The sequence below is a fragment of the Ranitomeya variabilis genome, chromosome 6 (genome assembly GCF_051348905.1).
Source record: "Ranitomeya variabilis isolate aRanVar5 chromosome 6, aRanVar5.hap1, whole genome shotgun sequence".
Lineage (NCBI taxonomy): Eukaryota > Metazoa > Chordata > Amphibia > Anura > Dendrobatidae > Ranitomeya > Ranitomeya variabilis.
The window spans coordinates 99,561,304-99,588,743 of NC_135237.1; the positions used below are offsets into that span (position 1 = coordinate 99,561,304).

A 27,440-nucleotide genomic window follows, 5' to 3' on the forward strand; every position below is an offset into this window, starting at 1 on the left:
GCTCCGCTCCATACACCTCACACACACACGGCTCCGCTCCATACACCTCGTACACACACAGCTCCACACCGTACACCTCGTACACACACGGCTCCACACCGTACACACGGCTCCGCTCCGTACACCTGGTACACACGGCTCCGCTCCGTACACCTGGTACACACGGCTCCGCTCCGTACACCTCGTACACACGGCTCCGCTCCGTACACCTCGTACACACGGCTCCGCTCCGTACACCTCGTACACATGGCTCCGCTCCGTACACACACGGCTCCGCTCCGTACACCTCGCACACACGGCTCCACTCCGTACACCTCGCACACACACGGCTCCTCTCCGTACACCTCGCACAGACGGCTCCGCTCCGTACACCTCACACACACACGGCTCCGCTCCGTACACCTCGCACACACACGGCTCCGCTCCGTACAACTCGTACACACACGGCTCCGCTCCGTACACCTCGTACACACGGCTCCACTCCGTACACCTCGTACACACACGGCTCCATTCTGTACACCTCACACGGCTCCGCTAAATACACCTCGCACACACACCTTAATTGTGCCATGATTTGCTGTCTCATTATAGCACATGATGATAGGGTCAGACTGTCACAGGGGCTTTGGCTCTGCCCTTTTTTGCTTGGGGAAAAAAAGCAGCCACAATAGCGTCGTCACCCTCTCCTCCTCTGAAATGCACTGACTGGAGTGTCAGTGAGTCATCGATCTGTGAGCTCTGAGCAGCCGAGGCAAACAGGGAGGCTGTGAGTGTCCATCCCTCCCTGCTCAGCCCCAGACTCATTCCGCGCACGATTTATACTAGCAGGCATTATCAGCAGTCCACACTGGTCTGCTGGCAGCTGCTTACATTGCAGCTGGCACCCAGGCTCTGCTGTTACATACCTCAAACTAGAAGTGTCCCCTCTCTCTCCCTCCCTGAACAGTGACGCTGGGAGACTCAGGAAGTTAGGAACATACAGGGGAAGGGGCGTGGCCTAACAAAAGGGGGCGTGGCGGAGTTTCTCCTGCTCTGTGTCCGGGACCACCGCGTCCTGCGCTGGACAGCGGGGCACAGCATGAAATCCGGGACAATCTTGCACAATGAGGGACGGTTGGGAGCTATGGGTTTTGATGTGGTGATCCTTCATCCACACCTTGACTGACCTACCTGTGTGGCATGGCGCATTGTCCTGCTGGAAAAAAACAGTCCTCAGAGTTGGGGAACATTGCCTGAGCAGAAGGAATCAACTGTTTTTCCAGGATAACCTTGTATGTGGCTTGATTCATACTTCCTTCGCAAAGATTAACCTGCCCAATTCCAGTCTTGCTGAAGCATCCCCAGATCAACACCTGGTCGTCTAATGGTTAGATGGAGACCTGGAGAGGTCTTGCATCCACTGTGAAATTTGTTGGAGGATTGGTGATGATCCTAGGAGTACAAAAATCCTGTAATTGGAATAGTGCTAGCGGTTTCTAAAATATTATCCCCTAGGTGCCAGTGACTGGGGTAGCTACTGTTCCAGTTCAACAGGGAGTTTGTGTAGATAAGGAATATAAACCAGCTCACCCGTGATGCATAAGCTGAGTTTCGGGAGCACGGACCCGCTGTATCCAGGCGTGTAGAATCCAAAAGAAAAAAATGTCCAGCTTCACTGAATCCGTGAAAAAAGTTTTCTTTGGTTTGTGCTGAAGTTTGTATCCTCCATGTTTAAGTTTGTGAATAAAGAAAACATTTTTTCACGGATTCGGTGAAGCTGGACATTTTTTCTTTAGTTTGTGTAGATACCTGCTTTACCATTTACAAAAATCCAACTTACTAATCAGAACATTTAGCAACAGTAGGAATACTAACTTATCTCTGATGTAAATCACAAACCAATAATGGTTAAATTATTACTGCTCCTTACAGATCCCAAACGTTTGCCTTCTCCCCATCCATGTAATGAAAATATTGTCAATGTGCACTCAGTTACACCGTTTCAATTCTTGGAATACCATAATCACCATAGGTTTAGTTCTTCCAGCCTAGGAGCAAATTTCCATTTATGGGGGCACAAGTGCTCCCCATAACATTGCCTCTGAGTTGATTGTTACCATTGAAAATTAAGAAATTGAGAAAATTTGAGAAATCTGAGGAGGGGCACAATATGGCTACAATATTAATAGACTTAGGTGCTGTATTTAACTCAAGAGACCCATGTTGTGTGGTATTGAAAAATAAAATGTTATCTCCTACATACGATGCTAAAGAAGTAACACAAGTCTCCATACAGCATATACTAACATTTTTACTTAAACTGACTACACCTTAAATCAGTTCGCCTGATACGTGGGAGCAAATTCTTATGCACTTTGAGGACTGGGCATTAAAAATTAGCTATAAGAGGTAATAAATAGTCAAACTCAGAATCATCAAGTAAGTTGTCACAACATTGCCCTTCTTATCAACTAAGCACCTGGAAATCAAAACTAGTGAGAAAGGATAGTAATTCAATGGTACCATTTTTTAAGATGAAAGGTTGATTACTTGGGTCTAAAGCTAGAATTGGTGCTTGTCATAGTGTTTTATCAGAAAGTAAATAAAAAATGTGGATTGGGCTCTAATTGCTGTATATCTCCTATATTTCATGCTTTACCTCTGATTTTATAATTATCTTGTGAGCCTTGAACCTACAGTATATGTCTCATTGTTAAGTTCCAGTGGGATAAGGTGGAGAACATGAGTGAACTACTTAGACTGGGGGTCACAAGTCCGTTGATTCTCTCATGCAAGAGAATCGTATCGATTATTCAAATGACACTCGGCTCAAACTCTGTCAGAGTTTGAGACAAGTGTCATCTTACTGTGCTGCAATTCTCTCACAAGAGAAGATGGAGAACTTAATTTCTCCATCTTCTCCATTGTCTGAGTCCACGGATGTCAGACTGCACTTGGATGACAATCACCCATAAACTTGTATGGGTGCACATGGTCCAGTCTATTATCGGATGCACTTGCACCATGCCATGCCGAATGCTAACCGATAAAACATCAGCTAGCACTCGGACATGTTATTCGCTCGTGTGAGAGAGCCCTTGGGATTATGCACTTTCAGATGACATTGATATCTCTTGAGCATATTTTGTGGCTGGTTTTCTCTTGAGGCAAATTTAGATTGTGCTTTAAATTTCTTAGTCATTTCAATTAGCTCCTTCACTATTATTTAGATTTTCAGGATTCAATTTTTCTTCATCCATAAACAATTGCATTAAAGTAAGGAATAACTAATCACCTCTTTTCCCATTTACTAATAAGGCCATGTGCAGGAGTGTTAATGTGAATCTCAATCCCATTTGCACAAATCAGTTTTTAATTCCTTAAAGGTCGTATAGAAAGAGAGATGTGCTTTTTTTGCAAAATAAAAAAAGCTGTTTGACACCAATTCATTAACTTTCGTTCTGCACGCCAATGTTAATTAATGGGGCCGATGGAGTAAAATGAGTGCATGCTACTTAATGAATTAGGCGCATTTTACAAGTGCCGTGCGCCTCCAACAAAAATATACCCCTCTCATGGACTGGAGTACATTTCTGGAGTAAGTTAAACCACAGATGTGGTGTATCTTTTTAGGAATTTGATGGGCAAACATTGCCTTGCCCTGTCCCACCCATACTCTGCCCATATTGGCACGGCTCACCAGGACTGGGGTGAAAATGACAAGTTTTTCGGCACAAAAAAATTGTAACTTTAAGTCTTTTTATACTAGAAATCTGGCATAAACACCTTCATAAAAGCAGCCTCTGTGACTTTACTGAGCCACCAAGGTCCACCAAGAGAAAATCTGCCATTCCTGGAAAAAGATAATAAAATAAACTGTGTGTGTTGCAGACATTCCCTGCCACTTCCAATCAAGTTCATGACATTGAAAAACAATTGATGTCATTATCTGAGAGATAATTTGGCCGGCATCCAAACCAAGCAGTCATATGTTCATGACTTTTTGAGGTTACCCTGATTCACCTCGGATTTTTAATTCTTGGATATTTGCCTCAACAGTACTGATGCTCTTAGGACTTCAAAATCACTTGCATCAATAAACATCACGTTCTTTCTTTTATGTTTTTACTTAGCCAGCAACAACATTAATTGTCATTACCTTGACTAAGAGTTGGCTATGTATGTCCTATAAATTCATGTATGCAATTGTAGAATCATCCATGTGGTTCTGCCACTGTTGTTCTGCAATATCAAGTGATTACTTTCCAAGCAATTAAAATATTGCTACGTTGCAGCCTCGTCATGGCTGATCTTGGCCATGTTATCTGGACCTACTCCAGGGGTGGACATATCATTGGTGCAACCTGTGCCACCGCACAGGGGCCCATTTCAACCTCCAAAGCAGGTGCAATTTTGCATTTTTAGGAGTCCTTGGGCAGCAAAGGGTCTATATATTGCTCTTGCACAGGGGCCTTTTTCTGTCTGTTTCCGCCAGTGACCTACTCTAAGGGTACTTGCACAAAGTGGCACCACTTCTTCAACTAAAAAACTACATGTAAACATCTGATGTGTTTTTTTTTTGCTTTTTTTTTTACCGAAAGGCTGTATTTTTTAGATGAAAAACAGTGCACCCTGAAAACAGGGCAGTTTTGCAATTGCACTGCCTGACTGTGATTTTATAATATCTCACTTACTACAGAGTAACATCTAGCAGCAAACTTACTGTTGCCACAGTGCCCAAAATGCTGCAGATCCACAGTGTGTAAAAGCAACATCATCATCTAGGATATTTAGTTCAAATGCATTAAAGGGAATCTGTGCCAGCTGTAATCTGAGAGCAGCATCATACAGGGCCTGGAACCCTGACTCGAATGATGTGTCACTTACTGGTCTGCATGCTGTCATTTTTATACAACTACAATTTTCTTTTTTCTGAAAAAGAACTTCAGTCCTTTACAAATGGAGTAAAAACAGATGCAAAATGAAAACCAAAGATTTCCTTTTTTAATTGATCCGTCTTTGAAACAAAATGGATCAATTTAAAAAGCCAGTTTTCTTTCTATTTTGCATCCATTTTTACTAACAGTATCTTTGAATGCCTATAATGCACTGGGCCTGCGCAGTACTAAACCCCCCACACATTTTTAATGAATGACATAACAGATGACTATCCATTAGGATACATTTCCCATAGGCTCTAGTGTTTAAAAACCAGATCCAGTTGCTATTCATTATTTTTCTAGACAAAAAAATTGTAAAGTCTTTTTTTGATTCAGCTAAAAAATGAATTGCAACCCGAAAACTCCTAATATATGCTGAATACAATATAGCCTTGGCATATGCAATTCTTATACACAAATGCACAGTATGTTTAATAAGATTACTATTGTCAATTACTGCCAGGTAATGGATGGGGAGACAGTTGCATGGACTTAGGAGAGACCAGTTTTGCACGCAATGTTGCTTACTAATCACAGGCACTGTTTGTTATGCCTGTAGAAGCTGAGTATTGGTTAAATAAATCCATAAAATTAATACGTAATAATGATACTGCAGATACAACTAACTAGGATGACATACGTTGTTTAGAACGAGAATATGGGATGCCAGTAAAGAGGACATGCCGTGTTTTTGCTGTATTTGCATACATCTGCAATGTTTAATGAGCTCCCATTCATATTTTGTCACTCCCAGCAAAGAGCAGCGTTTGATGGGGAAGCCCTAGTCAATTAACTGTATGCATCAAATTCCCTGTTTGTTAGGCAATCCCTGCATGTGTTGCGACTGTTGAACAGCCGTGAGACATGCAGGTACGGCAACCCGAACATAGTGTTAGAACATGCCAAAGATACTCTATTAACACTCAAGCATGCTCAGATAACACCTTATCTGAGCACGTTCACTCATCAATACTTATAAAATAAAACCCACATAAATGTACAGGCAACCTGTCATGTGAAAAACTGTTTTTAACCTGCAGATACGGGGTTAATAGCGTTCTGTAGCTGCCCGGCACCGGCACTGAGAGCCCTGATGCCAGGAGAAAATAAACTCATCTTTCAGTCATAGAGGCAACATGGCTTCAGTCACCATATAGTGAGCAGTGCATACAGCAGTGCATCCATACGAAACTGGCTGTCAGTCAGGGCCAAGATGTGGTTCCAGTTGCTGACGCTCACTATGTACTGAACGGTGACTGAAGTCGCGCCGGCTGCAGCTTTATGACTGAAAGCCAGAGGCTGCAGGGAAAAATAAACTTAATTTTCTCCAGGCAGCGGGGTTTCAATGTGTTGGTCACACAGATTCAGAAAGCTATTAACTAGCAGTTTAACCCCATTAACCCACATAACTAGCATTTTTTCATATGACAGGTTCCCTTTAAAAAAATATCTCTGCCAGATTATTTAAAATATAACCAGCAGCATATATTACCAAAAGAAGTATGGCATGCTCTTCAATCCAGAATAAAATAAAGACCTGCATTGCTGCTGGAAAGAGTGAAAATTAGGGGATCAACGAAAACAGATATTTGAAAACCAATGCTTAAAAACATTAGTCACTGTCATTGCAACAAACTTTACATAGATCAATAGTATAGATGAATGTAAAAAATTTTGTAATATATTTTATCAGAGACATCTGCTTCTGTCCCTCCCTACTTGTTGAACTCATTATCCATTCTACTATAGCTCAAATCTGTCATTTTTCAAGCGAAAATGAACTTCAAGCACAAAAAGATGTTAGGTTACACTTCCTATTGTACACAATGGAGATGGGGGTGAGATGGAGGAGTAAGGAGTACTCAGCACAGTCAGACACAGACAGACCATAAAATGGCCACAATAGTGTTATTCCTCATGTACAAAGGCAGCTTGTCCTTCTGAAATAACAGGATGTCAGCCCGGCAAGACCTTTACGTTCATCGACACTGCAACACAATAATCTCTGCAAAGACAAAAAGGAGACATTGGCCTTTGTTGATGATTATAGTATTTTAGTGCTAGAAAAGGGTGCAGCATCTAGAAGCAACCAAGGTGTTTTTTTGTTTTTTTATTGCAGTGCTGGAGTGGTGCAACTAATGTAAGTTCCCTTCCCCCTAGTATTAGACTTATCAGCCACCGTCTTCACTTTTTATTGGCGCTGTTCTGGACCGGCTTCTGCAGGATGTGACCTATCCGGTTGCTCCAGTGTTTTCTGAGTAATCAGTTAGTCACAACTCAATGTAACTCTATGAGAGCCACAAGAGACTTACATTGAGAGCTTGTGACAATTAAATCTGACTTCCAGTCAGTCAGGAGTTGCAGTCACAAGATAGCAACACAAAATCGAAGCTGGAAAAAGCTGAAGACAGTGGATGGGACGAATAATGCTATGGGCAGGAAACTTTGATTAGTTTTACCACTCCAGCACTGATATAAAAAAAAGTTGGAGTGGTGCTTTAAAAAAAAAGATCTCTGGAGGCAGATTCTCAGGGAGATCTATGTTCCCCCCATAGATCTTAACAGTTAGTTTACATATTAAGAGAAATATAGATTACTCTGGAATAAGACAGCTGATCACAGCTATCAAGGTATCATTTTAATCAACTTTCTATGACCTACACGACCATATAAACGACTTAGGGTATGTTCCCACGATCCGTAAACGCTGCGGGTTAGACGCTGCATACATCCGCAATGTCCAACTCGTAGTGGCCAGAGGTTACAGCATAGTGGATGGGATGGGGTCAAGAAATCCCATCTCCACTATGCGTACACCGGCACCCTCGCCTTACTTGCGGAGATGGACATGCGGCGCGTCTTTCCAGACCGCAGCATGTCTGTTTATCTTGCGGAGATGTTCAGTCTCTACAAGATAAATATCACCCGTCCAATATATTAGGTGCGGTGATTCTGCACAGTTCTATGAACACATGCGGAATCACCTGCATTCAAAGCCGGCAGCGCTTTGGCCACAGCGGACATATGCTGCATCCAAAGCGCTGCCTAATACTGAACGTGTGGACATACCCTTAGGAGGGTTGATCCCACTCTTGGTATGACAACTAATTGAAACAATCAAACGTTCAATTTCTATATATACAGTATGGTGTAAAGTTTTAGGTAGGTGTGGGAAAAATGCTGAAAAGAAAAAATGCTTTTAAAAATAGAAGTGCTAATAGTTTTATTTTTTTATTAGCAAAGTGAATAAATAAAAAAAATCAGATCAATATTTGTGTGACCAAACTTTGCCTTTAAAACAACATCAAAGTCTAAATTGTTCTAGGTACACTTGTATGTTGTATGTAGTATAAAGTAACTTGGCAGGGAACTAAGAGAACTAACCTCAGATCTTCTGTAAATGTAGGATTCTGGAAATCCTTCTGCCTCTTCATGTAATGCCACACTAATTGAAAACTAAAAAAAAGAAATTTCTTCAACATGAATCTGAATCTAATCTGAAAAGTCCATAATTGGATAGACCATCACAACTTGTGGAGCCATTAGGGGAAATTAGTTTCAAAAGCTTCCACAAACAAACATAAGAATCTTTCAGTTTTCTGGTTAGTGAGAGGTCAGTAAAGAACTGCAGCTGTCAAATCAATTAAGGCTTTTCCCATAAACTAAAAAGAGGAATTAAACATAATGAACATAGGCCCAAAAAGATTGTGTCGAGTGTAGTATATATAGAGTTTACTCCAATCCGATCCATTCTTTTTCATCTATGGTCTGAAAGTTTCCCAGTTTAGCCTTGACTTTACAACATTCCATGCTAGAGTAATCATTTTCATTGCAATATAGACTTAACACTTCAGTAAGGCATATGGATCTTTTGGACAAATTATTTTGACCAACTTCATTGGTTTCCTGCAGTGCCTCTCTGGTAGGAGATTTAGAAGAAGCTGTAAAATGAAGGAAATAAGAATCTTGAGTTTTTTCCATGACCTTTCTTTAAAATGTAAGCCCACCTAGGTTGCAAAAATAAATGGGTTGTCAAGGGCAGAGTAGAGTCAGTGGCAGAATGAACATTACCTGATTAATCAAATACTTTATGGAAGGCAGACAAGAAGTAAGGTAGATAATGCATCATATGATCATCTCCATCCAAAATTAAAAACTTAAAGAAATTAACTGGAATATAAGTTGGTATGCATACAGCATGAGCACATATTCCCACTGGCTACTAAACAGACAAAACCCAAGATAAAAACATAATAAGCAAATAACCATCTGTAAATAACTAGCTATAGTGCAGGAAAAAATTATATAGAGTGCTTAGTTAACAAAATTTTTATCAAAAAAATGTAAAAGCCATCCCACCAAGTCACGGTGACCCTATTCGTAAGGATCCTAACCTCTTATATTAAAAGCTTACGATATATCAAGTGAATTACATGTGGATAAGGGCTGAGAAGGACTGAGACCTGGCTAATGGACACCAAGCCATGAGGAACTACATGAATGTAATGTCCAGTTCAAAGAAAAGGGAGGCCACACCTTTATTTGCACACCATCCCAAATGGGGTCACCATGACGTGGTGGGATGGCTTTTACATTTTTCTGATCAAAATTATGTTAACTAAGCACCGTATATTATTTTCATGCACTAGTACTATTTATTTACTGCATAGTATTTGCTTATTATGTTTTTAATCTTGGGTTTTGTCCATTTAGTGGCCAGTGTGAACATGCGCACACACTGCATGCACACCAACTTATATTCCAGTTCACTTTTTTTTTTACACTCTGTGCAAATAAAGATGTGGCCTCCCTTTTCTTTGAGCTGGACATTACATTCTTGTAGTTCCCCATGGCTTGGTGTAAATTAGCCGGATCTCAGTCCTTCTCAGCCTATATCTACATGTACATAACTTGACAAATGGTAAGGTTTTAATACAAGAAGTTAGGAGGACTGTCCTGAATAAGGTCTCCATGACGTGGTTGGATGGCTTTTACGTCTTTTGAAATAAAAATTATGTTAACTAAGTCCCCTATGTTATTTTCATGCCCTTCCCAAAATGGTGCAATCCAAGTCAAGCTATCTCCAGACAACAAAGAAAAAATATATGCGACTTAGGACTAGTCAGAAAAAAAATGCTGGGGATAAAATGCAAACCCCCCAAACTATATATGCCACTTATGATTAGTCATAAAAAAAATAGTTGGGGATAAAGTTAAAACCCTACCATGCATTGAGTCACTATCAAAACGATTCCCGAAGAGAATGTCCTGAATGTGAGGGTGGCTTTGGCAGGGGTTGAGGAGCCAGGCGTGTAACAGTGGGAGTTTGAAACAAAGCATTTATACTAGCTGAGAGGTCAGGTGCAGCCTGGATGATCTGCTGGTGGCATATAGCAAGTTGCAGAACATGCCCAAATAGATGTTCTGTATTCAGTGTCAACGTTCAGTGTCGGAGCTATTTATGTTGCTGCGTCTTTAGAATCCATGGGTTGGGATGACCTGCTGAGGTGGATTCTCTAAATCATAGGTCTGAGAAAGCAGCACAGGCCAGAGGTGATGGTGCAGTGGAGCAGGTCTTGATGGACAATATGTGAATTAGCAAAGACGGCAGCTGTGCATGCAAGATGGCAGACATAAGCGGAGCAGGTAGCACAGATAAAGCAGAGCCAGGTATACAAATAGACATGGTAACACTAGCCGTCTAGGAAACTGGCATCTGCTGACAGGAGTCTAATATATCCCAGCAGAGCAGAGGTTAATAGCCGGAATGTAAAAGAGAAGTAAAGTAATGGTGTCTTCCAGGAGGGCAATGTTAAATGGCAGCGATGTAACAGAAGCAATTGCAAGCTGGAGACACACTTGAAGAGATGTGTTGCCTTGATTGCAGAGGCCAGATGTGAACAGGACTGAGAATAGTTGTTAGGAGTTGGTAACTTGCATGCTGAGAGGAAGGTCTCTATAGAGCGTAGTACGTTGGACTCAGCTTGGAAATAATGGTAGTTGTAGCATGAACTCAGAAGTAGCAGAAAAGACTATAGACACTAGGCAGGAGGTCAGACAGGTGAGGTAGAGGAAAACTCCTAAACAACTTGATGCAACAGTGGACAATGCTAACACCTGAACCCTGAGTTGGCCTTTAAAGGCCTAGTGTAATATTGATAGAGGAGTTTGCGGGGTTACCCGAGAAACCCAAAGTGTCAGTGGCGTATCTAGGGGGGGGGGGGCAGCCGGGGCATGTGCCCCGGGCGCAGCCGGCAGGGGGGCGCGGTTGGGCCGCCTAAAGCGGCGGTCCGCAGTGTCTTCCCCAGCGGCTGCATTCTGCTGCCCCCCGGACAGGGAGTCAGCTGTTCTTTGTGCCGACTGTCAAGCTGACAGCTGGCACAGAGAAGCTGCAGCGCGCCGGTTCCCAGTGTTCAATTGTACTCGTATCTGAGATGCGAGTACAATTGAAGCTCTGACAGCCGGGTCAGAGCGACGCCTGCAGCGTGATCAGGTCATGTGATCACGCTGCTGACGTCACTCACCTGCGCAGCAGAGCAGGAGATGCAGATCGGTGGTAAGTGCTCCAGTGGAGCTGAAGACACCGAAGGTGCAGGGGGGGATTTAATGTGAGTGGGAATGGGGGGGGATATATTGTGGGGGGATTTAATGTGAGTGGGGATGGGGGGCATATATTGTGGGGGGACTTAATGTGAGTGGGGGTGGTGGGATATATTATTGGATGGGGAATATTTAATGAGTGGAGATGGGGGGATTTATTGTGGGGGGGAGATTTAATGTGAGTGGGGATTTATTGTGGGGGGAAGATTTAATGTGAGTGGAGATGGGGGGGATTTATTGTGGGGGGGAGATTTAATGTGAGTGGAGATGGGGGGATTTATTGTGGGGGGGAGATTTAATGTGAGTGGGGATTTATTGTGGGGGGGAGATTTAATGTGAGTGGAGATGGGGGGATTTATTGTGGGGGGGGAGATTTAATGTGAGTGGGGATTTATTGTGGGGGGGAGATTTAATGTGAGTGGAGATGGGGGATTTATTGTGGGGGGAGATTTAATGTGAGTAGGGAGGGGGGATTTATTGTGGGGGGGAGATTTAATGTGAGTAGGGAGGGGGATTTATTATGGGGGGAGATTTAATATGAGTGGAGATGGGGGTATTTATTGTGGGGAAGGGATTTAATGTGAGTGGATATGGGGGTATTTATTGTGTGTGGGGGGAATTGGAGTGGAGATGGGGGATTGAATGTGTGTGGGGGGAGATTTGTCATGGGGATGGGGGGATTTAATGTGTGGGGGAGATCTGAGGACACAAAATGAAGAGCAAAGGGGGAGATGGGGGGCATTTATGAGGAAACAGTATGGGGGATGGGTGCAGACAGTTTGGGGAGCAAACGGGGGAATGTATGCAGACACAGTAAGAGTAGCGATGTGAAAAACGTATGTTGACAGAGTACGGGGAGTGAGGGTGTTGGGATGTGTGCATGCATAGCATGGAGGGACAGTGTAAGGGCACAGCCAGGAGAGGACAGTATACCAAGGAGTGGGAGTGTGATGAGAGAGTACAGTATAAATACTGGGCCCTATAGAGGGGGACACAGTGTGAGAGGACAGTGTGAAAATGTGGGCCGGTATGGAAAGGAGATGTCAGTGTGAAGAGCATGTACCATAAGAGGGACAGTGTGGGGGTCATATTTTATGCAGACAATATAGTGAGGGGCAATTTTTTATTCAGGAGCATTATAATGACACTTGTATCTTTAAGGGCATCATGTGGAGATTTTCTGCAAAAGAGCGGAGAAGATGTAAGTCTGCAGAGACGGCTGTGGATGAGAAAACTCATCATGGGGTCTGGACAAGATGAAGAAAAGGAGAACGACTCCAGAGTCGACGTCATCTATAAGGTACCTCGATGTAAATGTTATTTGTGATACTGACTAACTCTCATGTTTTTATTTATGTTAGGAGCATTAAAGGGATTGTCCAGGTTTGTGATGAGTCTGCAGTCATTCTTTGTGACTGCAGACTTCTGAATTCTCACAGTGCGCACTGCACGCTGTCAGGATTCTCTCGTGCTGGTGATTTACATACATGCGGTCACATGCTGACTAGATATGTGTGGCCTCACTCAATGAAAATGGACTTGTGCGAGGCCAGGCACATCTAGTCGGAATGTGGTAAGAAGTATACAAATCACATGCTTGTGCTGACATGACTGTCCACTGGCAAGGGAGAATCCTAAAAGTGTGCAGTGCATGCGTTGTGAGAATTCAGAAGCTGCGATGTCAGGATTCAGCTCTGCAGGTTCCAGTCGTCGTCACATGGACACTTCACTCAATGCCACTTTCATACTTGTGGTCCTGTGACAACGAGCTTCTCTTCTGCTTCTCTTCTGCTTCTCTCAGTTTTTCACTGAACATTGAGAGCATTAGGGAGAGGAGCTCGTGGGTACATAACTAAGTGTGAAAATCGCATCTGTTCTGGGGGGGCCATACTGAATTCTTGCCCTAGATACACCTCTGTAAAGTGTACTACTATAAAATGATTTGTCCATAGTAAAAGAGACAAAAATGCAGGGCTGGAGCCAGGACAGATGAGCAAAATACATTATAAAGTTTTTATTATATTCGCCTCTTACTGAATTTTGCAAAATTTGGTGGTAGTACACTCTCAAGTTAAATTGAGTGAATAGATATCCACTTTATTACTTAGAAGTGCTTCCTTAAGTTTTCTTTTAGATAGATAAATAGATCGATTTTTTTACCAGCTATCTACCGCATACAAGTACATCTATTGCTAAGTTTGGGTATTCTGATCTCTAGTGGTCACAAACCATACTGACAATTTAGCAGCCCAATTCAGAATTCTTCATTTGCAGATGTTGAGGGACAGTCAGGCCACCCTCATAAACTTATTATAGGTGGAATTTGCAATCATTTATCTAATGTTTATGGACATTTTTATGCTACACATAGAATGTGGTTGCTAAATGATCCTGCATGTGGATCTCTGTGCCAGAAGATACTATTAGGCTAGGGTCACACGACCATATAAAAAAAAATCTGTCCGATTTTCATCCAGAAAATTTCTCACTTGAGATACATGTGCAGTCCGTATGCAATGTTTTTTTTTGTTGTTTTTTTTTACAGCAGCAGCTATTAATTATTTACAGGACCATTTACAATTTTCTACATTTCTACAGAATTGCAATGTATCCCTAAAAATCAGATGCTATACTGTGGTATCCAATTTTTTTTCTCACACCCATAGACTTGAACGAATGAGTCATCTGATTTCCGATGTAAAATCGAGCATCCTGTGACTATTTTTTCACACCAATTAGGTCTGAGAAAAAATAAGTTAATCTGCACTGCCTTGTTGTCCGAGTGCAATCTTTTCCTTACATTACAAGCAGGGCCGGCTCCAGGTTTTTGAGGGCCCCGGGCGAAAGAGTCTCATTGGGCCCCCCCTTTAACACATACCACAATTCATGAATCACAGATACAGCAGAGAAATATAGGTATAGTCCAATGCCAGAATTCACTTCTTACATGTGTGATAGCTATTGTAAATTCTACAATACCATACAGCAGTGGGGCTTTATATAAGTCAAGCCCTTATATGCCAATTTTTGTGGAAAACTTGTTAGGCTATGTGCACGTTGCAGAATTGCTGCGAAAATTTCCACGGCAATTCCGCAACTCCTGCTGCGGGTATATCGCATGCGGAATTGGCATGCGTTTCCCCACTAAACACTAGCGTTTTACAAGCGTAATTAGCTTGCAGAATGCTAGCGTTTTCCAAGCGATCTGTAGCATCGCTTGGAAAACTGATTGACAGGTTGGTCACACTTGTCAAACAGTGTTTGACAAGTGTGACCAACTTTTTACTATTGTTGCTGCCTATCTTCGGCAGCCTTCCTGCTCCTCGCGATGCTCCGGTCCCAATAATGCATTGCGGCAATGACCCCAGATGAAGTAGCAGTCTCGCGAGACCGACGTCATCACAGGTCATTTTTGCAATGCATTATTGGGAATAGAAGCATCGCGAGGAGCGGGAAGGCTGTCGGGGACGCCGGAAGGTCATGATTTTTTATTTTAATTCTTTTTTTTCTAACAATTATATAGTTCCCAGGGCCTGGAGGAGAGTCTCCTCTCCTCCACCCTGGGTACCAACCGCACATGATCCGCTTACTTCCGGCATGGTGGGCACAGCCACATGCGGAAAGTAAGTGGATCAATGCTTTCCTATGTGTGCGGAATCCCTGCGATTCCGCACAAAGAATGAACATGCTGCGTTTTTTTCCAGAATGTGATTCCGGCGCGGAAAAAAAACGGAGCATGTGCATAAAAATTGCAGATTGCATTCTAATAATAGGATGCTTAATGTATGCGCTTTTTTGCATTATTATAGAGAAAAAACGTGGAAAAAAAGCAAAAAATCCTGAATGTGTGCACACAGCCTTAAAGTAAACATTAGAAAGTATTAACGTAGAACATTTGTAAAAGGGCAAAATGGGTTGCAGGCTGCAGCATCACAACACATCAGTATTCGATGTCACATTGTTTTGAATTCACTGTCGATTTGTAGTGCTGATGACTGACCCCAATAAGTGACATGTGCAAAAATGTATACATACAGTACATGTACATGGCACACACGTACATGACACACACACGTACATGGCACACACATACATACAGTACATGTACACGGCGCACACACTTGCATACAGTACATGTACATATCGCACACACGTACATGGTACACACATATACATGGTACATACATACAGTACATGTACATGGCACACACACATACATGGTACACACATACACACAGTACATGTACATGACACACATACATACAGTACATGTACATGGCACACGTACATACAGTACATGGAACATACGTATATGGAACACACATGTAAATGGCATACACATACATACATGGCACACACATACATACATGGCACACACGACACATACATACATGGCACACACATGCTGCACAACAAATGCTCATTTGATCCATGTGATTCATATAAACACATACACATAGCTCAGACAGCACACACTACACATACCACACACTATACACACATCAATTACACACACCTCACATACACTGCTTTATGCTGGAGGGAATGTAGGCCCCCCCCGCCGAAACACACAGAAATATGGCGGGGGTCTCATGTCCACATATACCCTAACCCCCACTCTATTCTTCATTGTTACTGGGGAAAAATATTGAAGTAATGGTAACCGGTGAGCTATTATTAGACTAACCGGCTTTGACCAATGGTTGTGCGCCCCTTTATTGATAAATTTTGATTGGCTGTTAACGGTTTTGGCGGTATTTTTTCCAAGATATAACCCCGTGTCAAGCTCCTGTCACCTCAGTCTGAGGGCGCACGAAGAAAGAAGAGCCCACCCTCCCTTTATATATTTGTTATGAGTTGTCGTTTGGTTTTATTCGTGGGGTAAAACCACTCAGTTATGGGTGAATTTGGTTTTACTGGAAATTTGGAATTTATTGGAATTTTAATATATGGAACATTATTTATTGGTTATTTATTAATTATTTATGTAACCCAAATAAAACCTCACGGCCATTTTATTCCATTACTATTGTGTCTGTGTGTATTTATTCGGAAATGGGTTTTATGGGGACATGAGATGTTCCACACAGTATCAGCTGCAGCTCCTCCTGCTCCCAGCAGCACTATCCCAGCAGACACATGCCTGCCCTCTCCTCTGCTGGGACTGCCGACAAGAGCAGGAGTTGCTGACAGGAGCCATCACAGGAGCAGCACACACAAAGGGTGCTGCACGACTTATGGAACCTCACATCACAGCTCTGGTATGTAGGTGCCGGCCCGAGTCTTAGCTCTCCCTCCCCTCAGAAGCTCCGTGCAAGAGTACAGGAGGACAGTGCACTGGCCTATGAATACATGGCCTGTGATGACATCACGGTCACATGGCAGGTCACATGATCGTGATGTCACTACAGGTCCTCAACCAGTCTCTACATCGGAAGCTTCACTGATTATGATTATCAGTGGAGCTTCTGCTGTAGTGGCTGGGGGCCCCTAACGCCGGCCCTGGCTGTATTTCAGACAGCATGAGTGGGCCCCGGCACTTGCCCAGGTGCGCCGGGTGCTGACGCCGGCCCTGATTACAAGCCCAGGGGTTAGTAATGGAGAGGCGTCTATCAGACGACCCCATTACTAACCCCATAGTGATGGCACACACAGGAAAAAAGCCCTTTAATTGAATAAAAATCTCCTCCACAATAACCCTTTTTACCAATTTATTAAAAATAAAAAGTCAAAGTTATACTCACCTGTTGTTACAGGTGTGTGAGATGCAACAGACGGTCACTTTGTTGGAGGTTGATGCGTCAGAGGTGGGGGTTGGGGCTGTGTTGTCTCAGGGTCCATCCCTCGGTAAATGGCATCCAGGCACTTTCTTTTCTAAGAAATTGTCTTAGATTAAGAGAAAATATGACATGGGCAATAGGGAGCTTTTGGCGATTAAATTGGCATTTGATGAATGGTGACATTTCTTGGAGGGGGCTGTCCATCCCATTACTGTTATTACTGACCATAAGAACCTCTCATATCTTCAATGGGCTAAACGTCTCAGCCCTAGGCAAGTTAGATGATCTCTATTTTTTACTATTTCAATTTTGTTGTCACTTTAAGTCCAGGGTTCAAAAATGTCAAGGCTGATGCTTTGTCAAGGAGCTTTCCTGGTGGTGGTGACCATGAGGACCCTGCTCCAATTTTGCAGAAGGGGGTAGTCATTTTGGCATTGTATTCTGAACTGGAGATTGAGTTGTTGGAGCCCAGGGGGACGCTTCTGCCTCCTGCCCTTCAGGAAGGTTACTTGTACCATCTAATCTGCGCCGCAAAGTAATTATGAAACATCACAACTCTGTTCTTGCTGGTCATGCAGGTGGTAAGGTAACTGCGGACCTCATCTTCTCATGTTGCACTTAGTCTTCCCTCGGTGTGCGTGACACCTATCTGTCGATAATCCATAATTCTGGTGTCCCACGCTGATTCCCAACTTTTCTACATCTGGTTGCATTGCTGAGCGGCGACAAACATTACTGCTCAGCCTGACAACTAGCTCACACTGAGCTGAGCGTGAGAACGTGGCTGCGTGTGACTGGCAGTGGCGTCATTAACAACTTTACAACCTTGGACTTCTCCATAAGTCCAGGTTGTAATCTTCTCTGAAGCACCTGGGGGTTCAAGATGCTCACCACACATCTTTGAGGGGTCTAGTTTCCAAAATGGGGTCACTTGTCGGTGGTTTTCACGGATTAGGCACATCAGGGGCTCTCCAAACGTGACATGACACCTGCAGACTATTCCATCAAAATCTGCATTCCAAAAGGTCACTCATTCCTTTCTGATCCCTGCCATGCACCCAAACCTTAGTTTTCTCCACATATGGGGTATCTGTGTACTGAGGACAAATTGTACATCAAAATTTGGGGTCCATTTTCTCCTGTTACCTTGTGAAAATAAAAAAATTGGGACTAAAAGAAAATTTTTGTGAGAAAAATATGATTTAGTTTTTTATTTTCATGGCTCTACGTTAGAAACTTCTGTAAAGCATGTGGGCGTTCAAAGTGCTCATCCTACATCTACCGGTAAGTTCCTTGAGGGGGCTAGTTTCAAAAAAATGGTGTCACTTGTAAGGGGTTTCCACTCTTTAGGCACATCAGGTGCTCTACAAACGCAATATGGCATCTGCTAATTATTCCAGCAAATTTTGCATTCAAAAAGAAAAAAACGGCGCTCCTTCCCTTCCAAGCTCTGCCATGCACCCAAACAGTGGTTTTCCCCTCACATATGGGGTATTGGCATGCTCAGGCAAAATTGTACAACAAATTTTGGTGTCCATTTTTTCCTGTTACCCTTGTGAACATAAAAAAAATGGGGTCTAAAGTAAAGGTAAATGTTGATTTTTTTTCCTTCCAAATTCTAAAACTTTCTGTGAAGCACCTGAATGGTTAATAAACTTCTTGAATGTGGTTTTGAGCACCTAGAGAGGTGCAGTTTTTAGAATAGTGTCACTTTGGGGTATTTTCTCTCATATAGACCCCTCAAAGTGACTTCAAATATAATGTGGTCCCTAAAAAAATGGTTTTGTAAATTTTGTTGGAAAAACTTTTAACTAGTGTTGAGCATTCCGATACCGCAAGTATCGGGTATCGGCCGATACTTGCGGGTATCGGAATTCCGATACCGAGATCCGATACTTTTGTGGTATCGGGTATCGGTATCGAAACAACATTAATGTGTAAAAGAGAGAATTCAAATAAAAAATATTGCTATACTCACCTCTCCGACGCAGCCTGCACCTTACCGAGGGAACCGGCAGCGTTCTTTGCTTAAAATGCGCGCTTTTCCTTCCTTCCGTGACGTCACGGCTTCTGATTGGTCGCGTCGCCCATGTGACCGCGACGCGACCAATCACAACGCCGGAACGTAATTTTAAAATCCTGAAGGACCTGAAATTACGTCACGGCTTGCTGTGATTGGTTGCGTCGCGGCCACATGGGCGACGCGACCAATCACAAGCCGGGACGTCACGGGAGGCTGGACACGCGCGCATTTTAAAATGCACGCGTCTCCTGCCTCCCGTGACGTCACGGCTTGTGATTGGTCGCATCGCCCATGTGACCGCGACGCGACCAATCACAACGCCGGAACGTAATTTTAAAATACTGAAGGACCTAAAATTACGTCACGGCTTGCTGTGATTGGTTGCGTCGCGGCCACATGGGCGGCACGCGACCAATCAGAAGCCGTGACGTCACGGAAGGAAGGAAAAGCGCGCATTTTAAGCAAAGAACGCTGCCGGTTCCCTCGGTAAGGTGCAGGCTGCGTCGGAGAGGTGAGTATAGCAATATTTTTTATTTTAATTCTTTATTTTACACATTAATATGGATCCCAGGGCCTGAAGGAGAGTTTCCTCTCCTTCAGACCCTGGGAACCATCAGGGATACCGTCCGATACTTGAGTCCCATTGACTTGTATTGGTATCGGGTATCGGTATCGGATTAGATCCGATACTTTGCCGGTATCGGCCGATACTTTCCGATACCGATACTTTCAAGTATCGGACGGTATCGCTCAACACTACTTTTAACCCTTATAACTTTCTAACAAAAACAAAAATTGTTAAAAAAATTGTACTGATGTAAAGTAGACATGTGGGAAATGTTATTTATTAAGGGGATAAAATTAAAAAAGTTTGAAAATTGCTACATTTTCGCCAAATTTGTTTGTCTGCTTATTATTTGCTGGTTAGTAAATATAAGGAGGACCCCACCGTTTAAATTCTTTAAATAATTTAACCCCTTAATGACTGCCAATACGCCTTTTAACGGCGGCAGTTAAGGGTACTTATTCCTCGGCGCTGAGAAATAAGTGTATAGCGCCGCCCTGCTTCGGAATTTCTCCGGGGTCTTGGCTACCGGGGGTAGCGGAGACCCCAGAGAACATGATTCAGGTCGGTTTTTACCGATCCCAGTGTTGTGATTGCCATTAAAGGAAAAAAGGCAACCGCAAAAAAATAAAAAGTCAGATTTCTCATTTACTTTCTCTCTCCTCTGATGTGATCGCACATCAGAGGAGAGAGAAATGGGGTCCCCCGATCCCTCCAGGGTCCCTGTATCCTCCATCATCCCCCCGTGATGTCCCCCCGGCCGGCGGCATCTTCTTGCGGGAAGAAAATGGCGGGCGCATGCGCAGTGCGCCCGCCGAGATATGCCGGTCGGCACCCGGCAACAATAGGAAATTTTTCCTACAGGCTCATTTTGATCACTGTGGTAGACCCTGTCAGTGATCAAAATAAAAAAAAATAGAAAATCAAACCCTCCCTTTATCACACCCTTAGGCTAGGTTCACATTGCGTTAGGGCAATCTGTTTAGCGCTAGCGGATTGCGCTAACGCAATGTTTATTTAGGGGCCGCGTTAGGGGTCGCGTTAACGTCCCCGCTCTCGCAGATCCCCGATCTGCGAGAGCGGGGAACGGACCTCGGGCGCGCCGCGGACGCTGCAAGCAGCGTCCGAGGCACGCCGCAAAAGAACGGCACATCGCTAGCGCGAGCCGAAAAAGGCACGCGCTAGTGATGCGCTACAGGGAAACTTCACATTGCTGTCAATGGGTGCGCTAACGGACCCGTTGCACGGCGTTAATTGCGACATTTTCGCCGTGCAACGCTGTCCGTTAGCGTGCACACATTAACGCAATGTGAACCTAGCCTTAGTTAGGTAAAAATAATAAAATAAAAAAAAATGTATTTATTTCCATTTTTCCATTAGGGTTAGGATTGGGCTAAAGTTAGGGTTGGGCTAAAGCTAGGGTTGTGGTTGGGATTACGGTTAGGGTTGGGATTAGGGGTGTGTTATGGTTAGGTTTGTGTTTAGGGTTATGGTTAGGGTTGGGATTAGAGTTAGGGGTGTGTTGGGGTTAGGGTTGGCATTAGGGTTAGGGGTATGTTGGGGTTAGGACTGGAGTTAGAATCAGGGGGGGGTTCCACTGTTTAGGTACATCAGGGGGTCCCCAAACGTGACATGGCCCCACCATTGATTCCAGACAATTTTGCGTTCAAAAAGTCAAAACGGTGCTCCCTCCTTCTGAGCCCTGCCATGTGCCCAAACAGTGGCTTTCCCTTACATACGGGGTATTGGCGTACTCAGGAGAAATTGCACAACAAATGTTGTGGTCCATTTTCTCCTGATACCCTTGTGAAAATAAAAAAAATTTGGTTCAAAAGTACATTTTTTGTGAATAAAGTAAAATGTAAATTTTTCCTTCCACATTGCTTTAGTTCTCGTGAAGCACCTGGAGGGTTAATAAACTTCTTGAATGTGGTTTTGCGCACCTTGAGAGATGCAGTTTTTATAATGGTGTCACTTTTGGGTATTTTCTGTTATATTGACCCCCCAAACTCACTTCAAATGTGAGGTGGTCTCTAAAAAAAGAAAAAAAATGGTTTTGTAAATTTTGTTGGAAAAATGAGAAATAACTGGTCAACTTTTAACCCTTATAACATCCTAACAAAAAAAAAAAATTATGTTTCCAAAATTGAGCTGACAGGACATTGACATGTGGGAAATGTTATTTATGAACTATTTTGTGTGACATCACTCTCTGATTTAAGGGTACAAAAATTAATTTTTTCTTCAAATTTTTCATAAATAAAATATCGAAGAAATTTTACCACTAACATGAAGTACAATATGTTACAAAAAAATAAAAATAAACAATTCTCAGAATCAGTCGGTTACATTGAAGCGTTCTACAGCTTTAACTTCATAAAGTGACAGTGGTCAGAATTGTAAAAATTGGCTTGGTCATTAAGTACCAAATTGGCTGTCACTAAGGGGTTAAAACATGGCCATTTGAGCCAAGCTAAAGCAGACAGCTGGGGACTGGTATTCTCAGGCTGGGAAGGCCCATGGGTATTTGGCCCTCCCCAGCCACCCCAAAAATGGCGCATCCAACCCTCTTTTACCCATTTATTGATGTAAAAATAAAAAATCTAAGTTATACTCAGCTGTCTGCAGATAATAATGCTGATGTCCCACGACAATCCACAACCCTGCTACATCAGGCTGCATTGCTGAGTAGTGGTGACCAATGTTACTGTTCAGTCTGGCAACAAACTCACAGTGAGCGGAGCGTGAAAACACTGCTGCATGTGCCAACGCACCAGGGCAAGTGGGGAGAGCCAAGGCTAATCCCTAGAATCTAAATCGATGCACCATTTCTGAGGTGGCGGAGAGCTGATGTTTTTAGTCTGGGAACCAATATCTATGGCCCCTTCCCGGCCTATTAATAACAAAGGCTACACAGACTGCTGTGAGCTGATATTAATAGCCTGGGAAGCTTCTTGTTTATTGCCCCCTTCCCAGAATAATAACACCAACTCCCAGTTGTCTGCTTTCCCTCAGCTGGATAGTAAAAATAAGGAGGACCCCATGCCAATTTTTTTTAATTATTTAAAAAAAAGAAATACATGTAAAGTACACACACTGCACTTATATATCCCTCGGACATCTTTATTACTATGAACAGGCGCCAACTGATGAGTACTACTCTAATCAGCGTCACCTGCTCTCGCTGCTATCAGCGACACCAGGTAAACACTGATGAGAGTACTAGTACTCATCAGCCGACGCCTAATTGGCAGTAACCTTTTCAACGCCAGTCACAGTTGCTGGGTCACATGTTGTCAACTGTGTGACAGCGTGGGAACGCTGTGACTGGTGGTAACGTGTAAGGTTACCGCCAGTCAGAGCCTGTTTCCCACACTGTCAAACAGATGACAGTGTGCGAACCGCCGTATGTTCGGCCTCCCATTCATTTGAATGGAGTCTGGGTTCGGATACCGTTCTGGTACCAGAACCGAACTTTTCTTAACAGTTCGTCCAAACCCGACAGATCCGAACATCCATGGGTCCCCCCACTTCACTAATGCTGTTCCAATATGCAAAGCAACAGTTCCCCTCCCTGTCTAGATGCACTTAGACTCGAATTGTCCATCTGGTGGTTTGGAACAGCACTCCGGTTGTGTAGGGCGATTGTGACATACTTGTTTGTATATCCATAATCAGGAAAGAAATTGTAGTGACTAAATACAGATGAGGTTTTTATCTGTGTATTTTCTGCATCTCATTCAAGTCTATGGGGAAAATCTGCAAATAAAATGCATATTTCCAGCAAGATAAATTTACATATTGAGGATTTCAAAAACACAGCGCAGGTACATTTCCACAGTACTGTATTAAAGCACAGTGGGCATGAGGTTTACATAAATCTCATCCACTGTGCTGAAACTGTAATACGCTGCGTTTTTAGGCTATAAACTCACCAAGTGTGCTTTCTAAATATCTATTTTTACACCCTAAGCAATATTGAAATTACCGTTATTATACCTTTCTCTAGCCAGCTAATCTCTAAATGTGTTTTTTTACTAGTCTGCATGCTGTAATTTTGATAAAATCCCTGCAGATATGTGTTCTAAATGCTGAGCTCTGTATCTACGCCACTGAGCAGGAGGACTACATGACAGGAGACAAATAGTCATCTAGTAACAATCTCCTGCTGATAAAACACTGATGTATTGAAAATACAGCAAGGAGACCAGTAAACGACATCGCTGGAATCAGGGTCTCTGCCTTACATCATGCTGCTCTCGGATTACATAATAAAAACCTGCTGATAGAGCTCCTTTAATATGTCCAATTTAAAAATTTAAGAATAGATTGAATTAGTAATAAATATATAAAAATCAGAACTAATGCTGCCTGTGATTTTTTAACCCCTTCACGACCTTGGATGTATCTATACGTCTAGGTTGGTAAGTACTTACCGACCTTGGACGTATGGATACGTCCTGGAGATTTTGCATGCACAGGAGCTTTGTGCGTGCGATCGCCACCAGTTGTTCAGCTGACGTGACAGCTAACACCCGGCACTCACTGCTAGGAGCCGTGCTTGCAAAAAACAAGCCCTCACATGACTCTTAACAGAAATATGGAAAAATTAAAGCTCTCAAAATGTGGTGATGCAAAAACTTTATTTTGCAATAAAAAGCATTTTTTATAGTGTGTGACAGCAGCCAAACATAAAAACCTATATAAGTTTGGTATCGCTTTAATAGCACCAACATGAAGAATAAAGTCATCTACTCACTTATACCGCACAAGGAACGGCGTAAAAAATTAATTAACACCAATTCTTCACCTGCTATTGATGTCATTTCTGCCTCGACGCATATTTATCCTGCACTTTACACTAAGTGCTTAACACCGGGGTATCTATGTATATCTGAAATACGTGATTGAGACAGAACTGCCGGCGGAAGATTCTCTATAATGAGGCAAATGGAGGAACTGTGGATGTCATCTGGCATATGATCTGGCGGTGTCCGTCTTTATTCAGCGTTCATAAAAGCATGGTCTGTCATAGTTTTGCGCACCTCTGAAAAGAAGGACACTGCTGAATGGAGGTTTTAATACTACATCAATAAAGCTGAAGATTTATCCACTGGGCTGGATCTCTCTCTCTACTTACTTGGAAAGGCCCAGCCATGTCTTCCCTACACTTAGTGTAGTACGTATTTCTCTCCTACTTCATATATACTATTGCTATTGTCTCCGGCAGCAACGTCTGTTCCGTGCTACATACAAAAATACGGAAAGATGGCTTCTTTTCTCTTTTGTACATGTGCCTCTCCAGTTTCCCGCTCTTTCTCCATCAGAGCCTATAGTTTGTGTAAGGAGCCAATGTTCTCTTTGCAACTTTTCACAAGAAAATCCAGTACGATTTTTCTTAGAACATTTTATTGGGGTCTGCCTTGTCAATATAAAGTACATTCATCAAAATTAAAAAAAAATTGTTTCTTTATATAAAATGAATAGTTATAAATATTGAAAATGTTCCATTAGTTATTGGAGTGTTACAATTATTTCTCATTTCAGCTTAAAAATTAAAGCTTCATAAAAAGGTAATCATACAGTAAGTACTTCATTAACAAATTGCAAAAACTATTGAGGGCTAATCTCTACGACATTATAGAAAGGTAATTAGTATTTCAATATTCAGGTTTGAATTAATGGTCATTGCTCTCAACGATTATTGAGACAGATGTTCGTATGGTCTTTAAATATGCAGCCAATCATAGATTGGAACGGGTCAGCCAAGGAAATTCCTGACAAGGGAATAATAAAAAACAAAAATTAGAAGGGTTAATATAAAATGTTGCCTATTTTACCAAACCTAAAAGCAAGTACACAGTCATCATGAGCCACCCATACAAGAATACCACATTCTTATGTTTGGAAATGCAGTCTGTTTTTACTGCATACATTATTTAATGCAAATAAATCCTAAAATGTTTTTCTAGGTTCCACTCACAATGGCATAACACGGCCGAGTGCTATCCAATGTTTTATCAGATAGCACTTGGCCCAATGCTCAGGAAAAAAAAAAAAAGTATATGACCAATTTCATCCAGCAAACAGGACATTTTTACTTTGATCTCTTTCTCTGTCAGACCAGTTTCACACACCCTTGACACATGGAATATGGGAATATCTGGCCTGACTGCTGGGTCTTTTGACTGGACCTAACTACCTCATATATGACTTGGTCATGTCAGGAGACCAGGCGGTCCACCTACATAAACACATAAGGCTTCTTTCACACTAGCGTCGGGCTCGGTCCGTCGCAGTGCGTCGGGCCGAGGTCACCGACGCTAGCGTTGTCTCCGCCGCACAACGGGTGCAGCGGATGCCTTTTTCCAGCGCATCCGCTGCCCCATTGTGAGGTGCCGGGAAGTGCGGGGAGGTGGGGGCAGAGTTCCGGCCGCGCATGCGCGGTCGGAAAAAGCAGACCGTCGGGAGCAAAAAACGTTACATGTAACGTTTTTTGGTCCCGACGGTCCGCCACAACACGACGCAACCGTCGCGACGTGTGGCAATGCGTCGCTAATGTTAGTCAATGCTGAAAAAACGCATCCTGCAAGAACTTTTGCAGGATGCGTTTTTTTCGGCAAAACGACGCATTTGCGACGTATTGCAGTTAACGCTAGTGTGAAAGTAGCCTAAGATGTGAAACCGTCATAACACTCATTTGTAGAAGTCATTATGACACATTTAACCTAAACTAAAAGGCTGATTAAAAGACCTGATAAAAGAGGACTTTAAGTTACCTGCTCCTTCCGGTCAGACTGCGGATCTATCATGACGTTGATTAGAGATGGGACATTTTTATCAGCAAAGCTAGAAGTTAGCGCTTTCTGCAGTTCTTCAGGAGTATTCACAAAATATCCTTTCCCACCAAAGGCCATCATTACCTGCTCATAGCGAGCGTTCGGCTTCAGAGAAACGGGAGGTGCGCTGAAGAACATTGGAGAGTAAAATTACAAATGATGAATCATCTCCCACTATTAAACAACAAATCCTTTATTACAGGGCTCAATAGTAAATGTGAATATATGAAACGTTATGTGATATCTTATCTCCTTTTTCCTTTCTCCCCTTTGCCTGAACTCCAGCATTCACTCTGAAAAACAGCTCAGTCTCACTCAATGCAGACTGCTAGCACAGTGAGGTGTCAGGTTACTCTCCACAAAGGTAGTGAGGGTTGGGAGGAGAGTGACAAACCATTCTGAAGAAGGGATACCCAGAAAGATTGCGCTCAGCTTTCTAACTGGTCTTTTACGTCACTCCACAAGCAGGATTCAGATATACACTGCTCAGCCCTGCTATAAAATATCCTCCATGCTGCTGCTTTACTCTGCGATAACATCCCTTGGTGCTGTGATGTGTAAGGCAGAGATCACTGCAGCTGGTCATCTCTCACTAGCTCAGAGTCAATTGCAAATTAGGCAATTGCAGACTCTAGGGTGGAATACTGGTAATAATGCAGGATAGAAGTCATATAATAGTCCTTATCTATGCCGAGTAATGCAAGAGAAGAGGAG

General features: G+C 42.9%; 1 protein-coding gene across 2 annotated transcripts in view; it reads right to left on the minus strand.

Annotated features, from left to right (window-relative positions):
- Positions 1–24,512: 24,512 nt before the first annotated feature.
- The window catches only part of HACL1 (2-hydroxyacyl-CoA lyase 1), a 57,050-nt gene continuing 54,122 nt past the window's right edge, over positions 24,513–27,440 (minus strand). The window contains exons 16-17 of one of the 2 annotated variants that reach the window (XM_077268852.1): positions 26,667–26,853; positions 24,513–25,664 (exon numbers count right to left, since the gene is read on the minus strand). In XM_077268852.1, coding sequence (XP_077124967.1) covers positions 25,632–25,664; positions 26,667–26,853 — 220 coding nt within the window. In that variant the 3' untranslated portion in view covers positions 24,513–25,631. The remainder of the gene's footprint in view (positions 25,665–26,666; positions 26,854–27,440) is intronic. The other variant, XM_077268853.1, reaches the window with a different exon arrangement.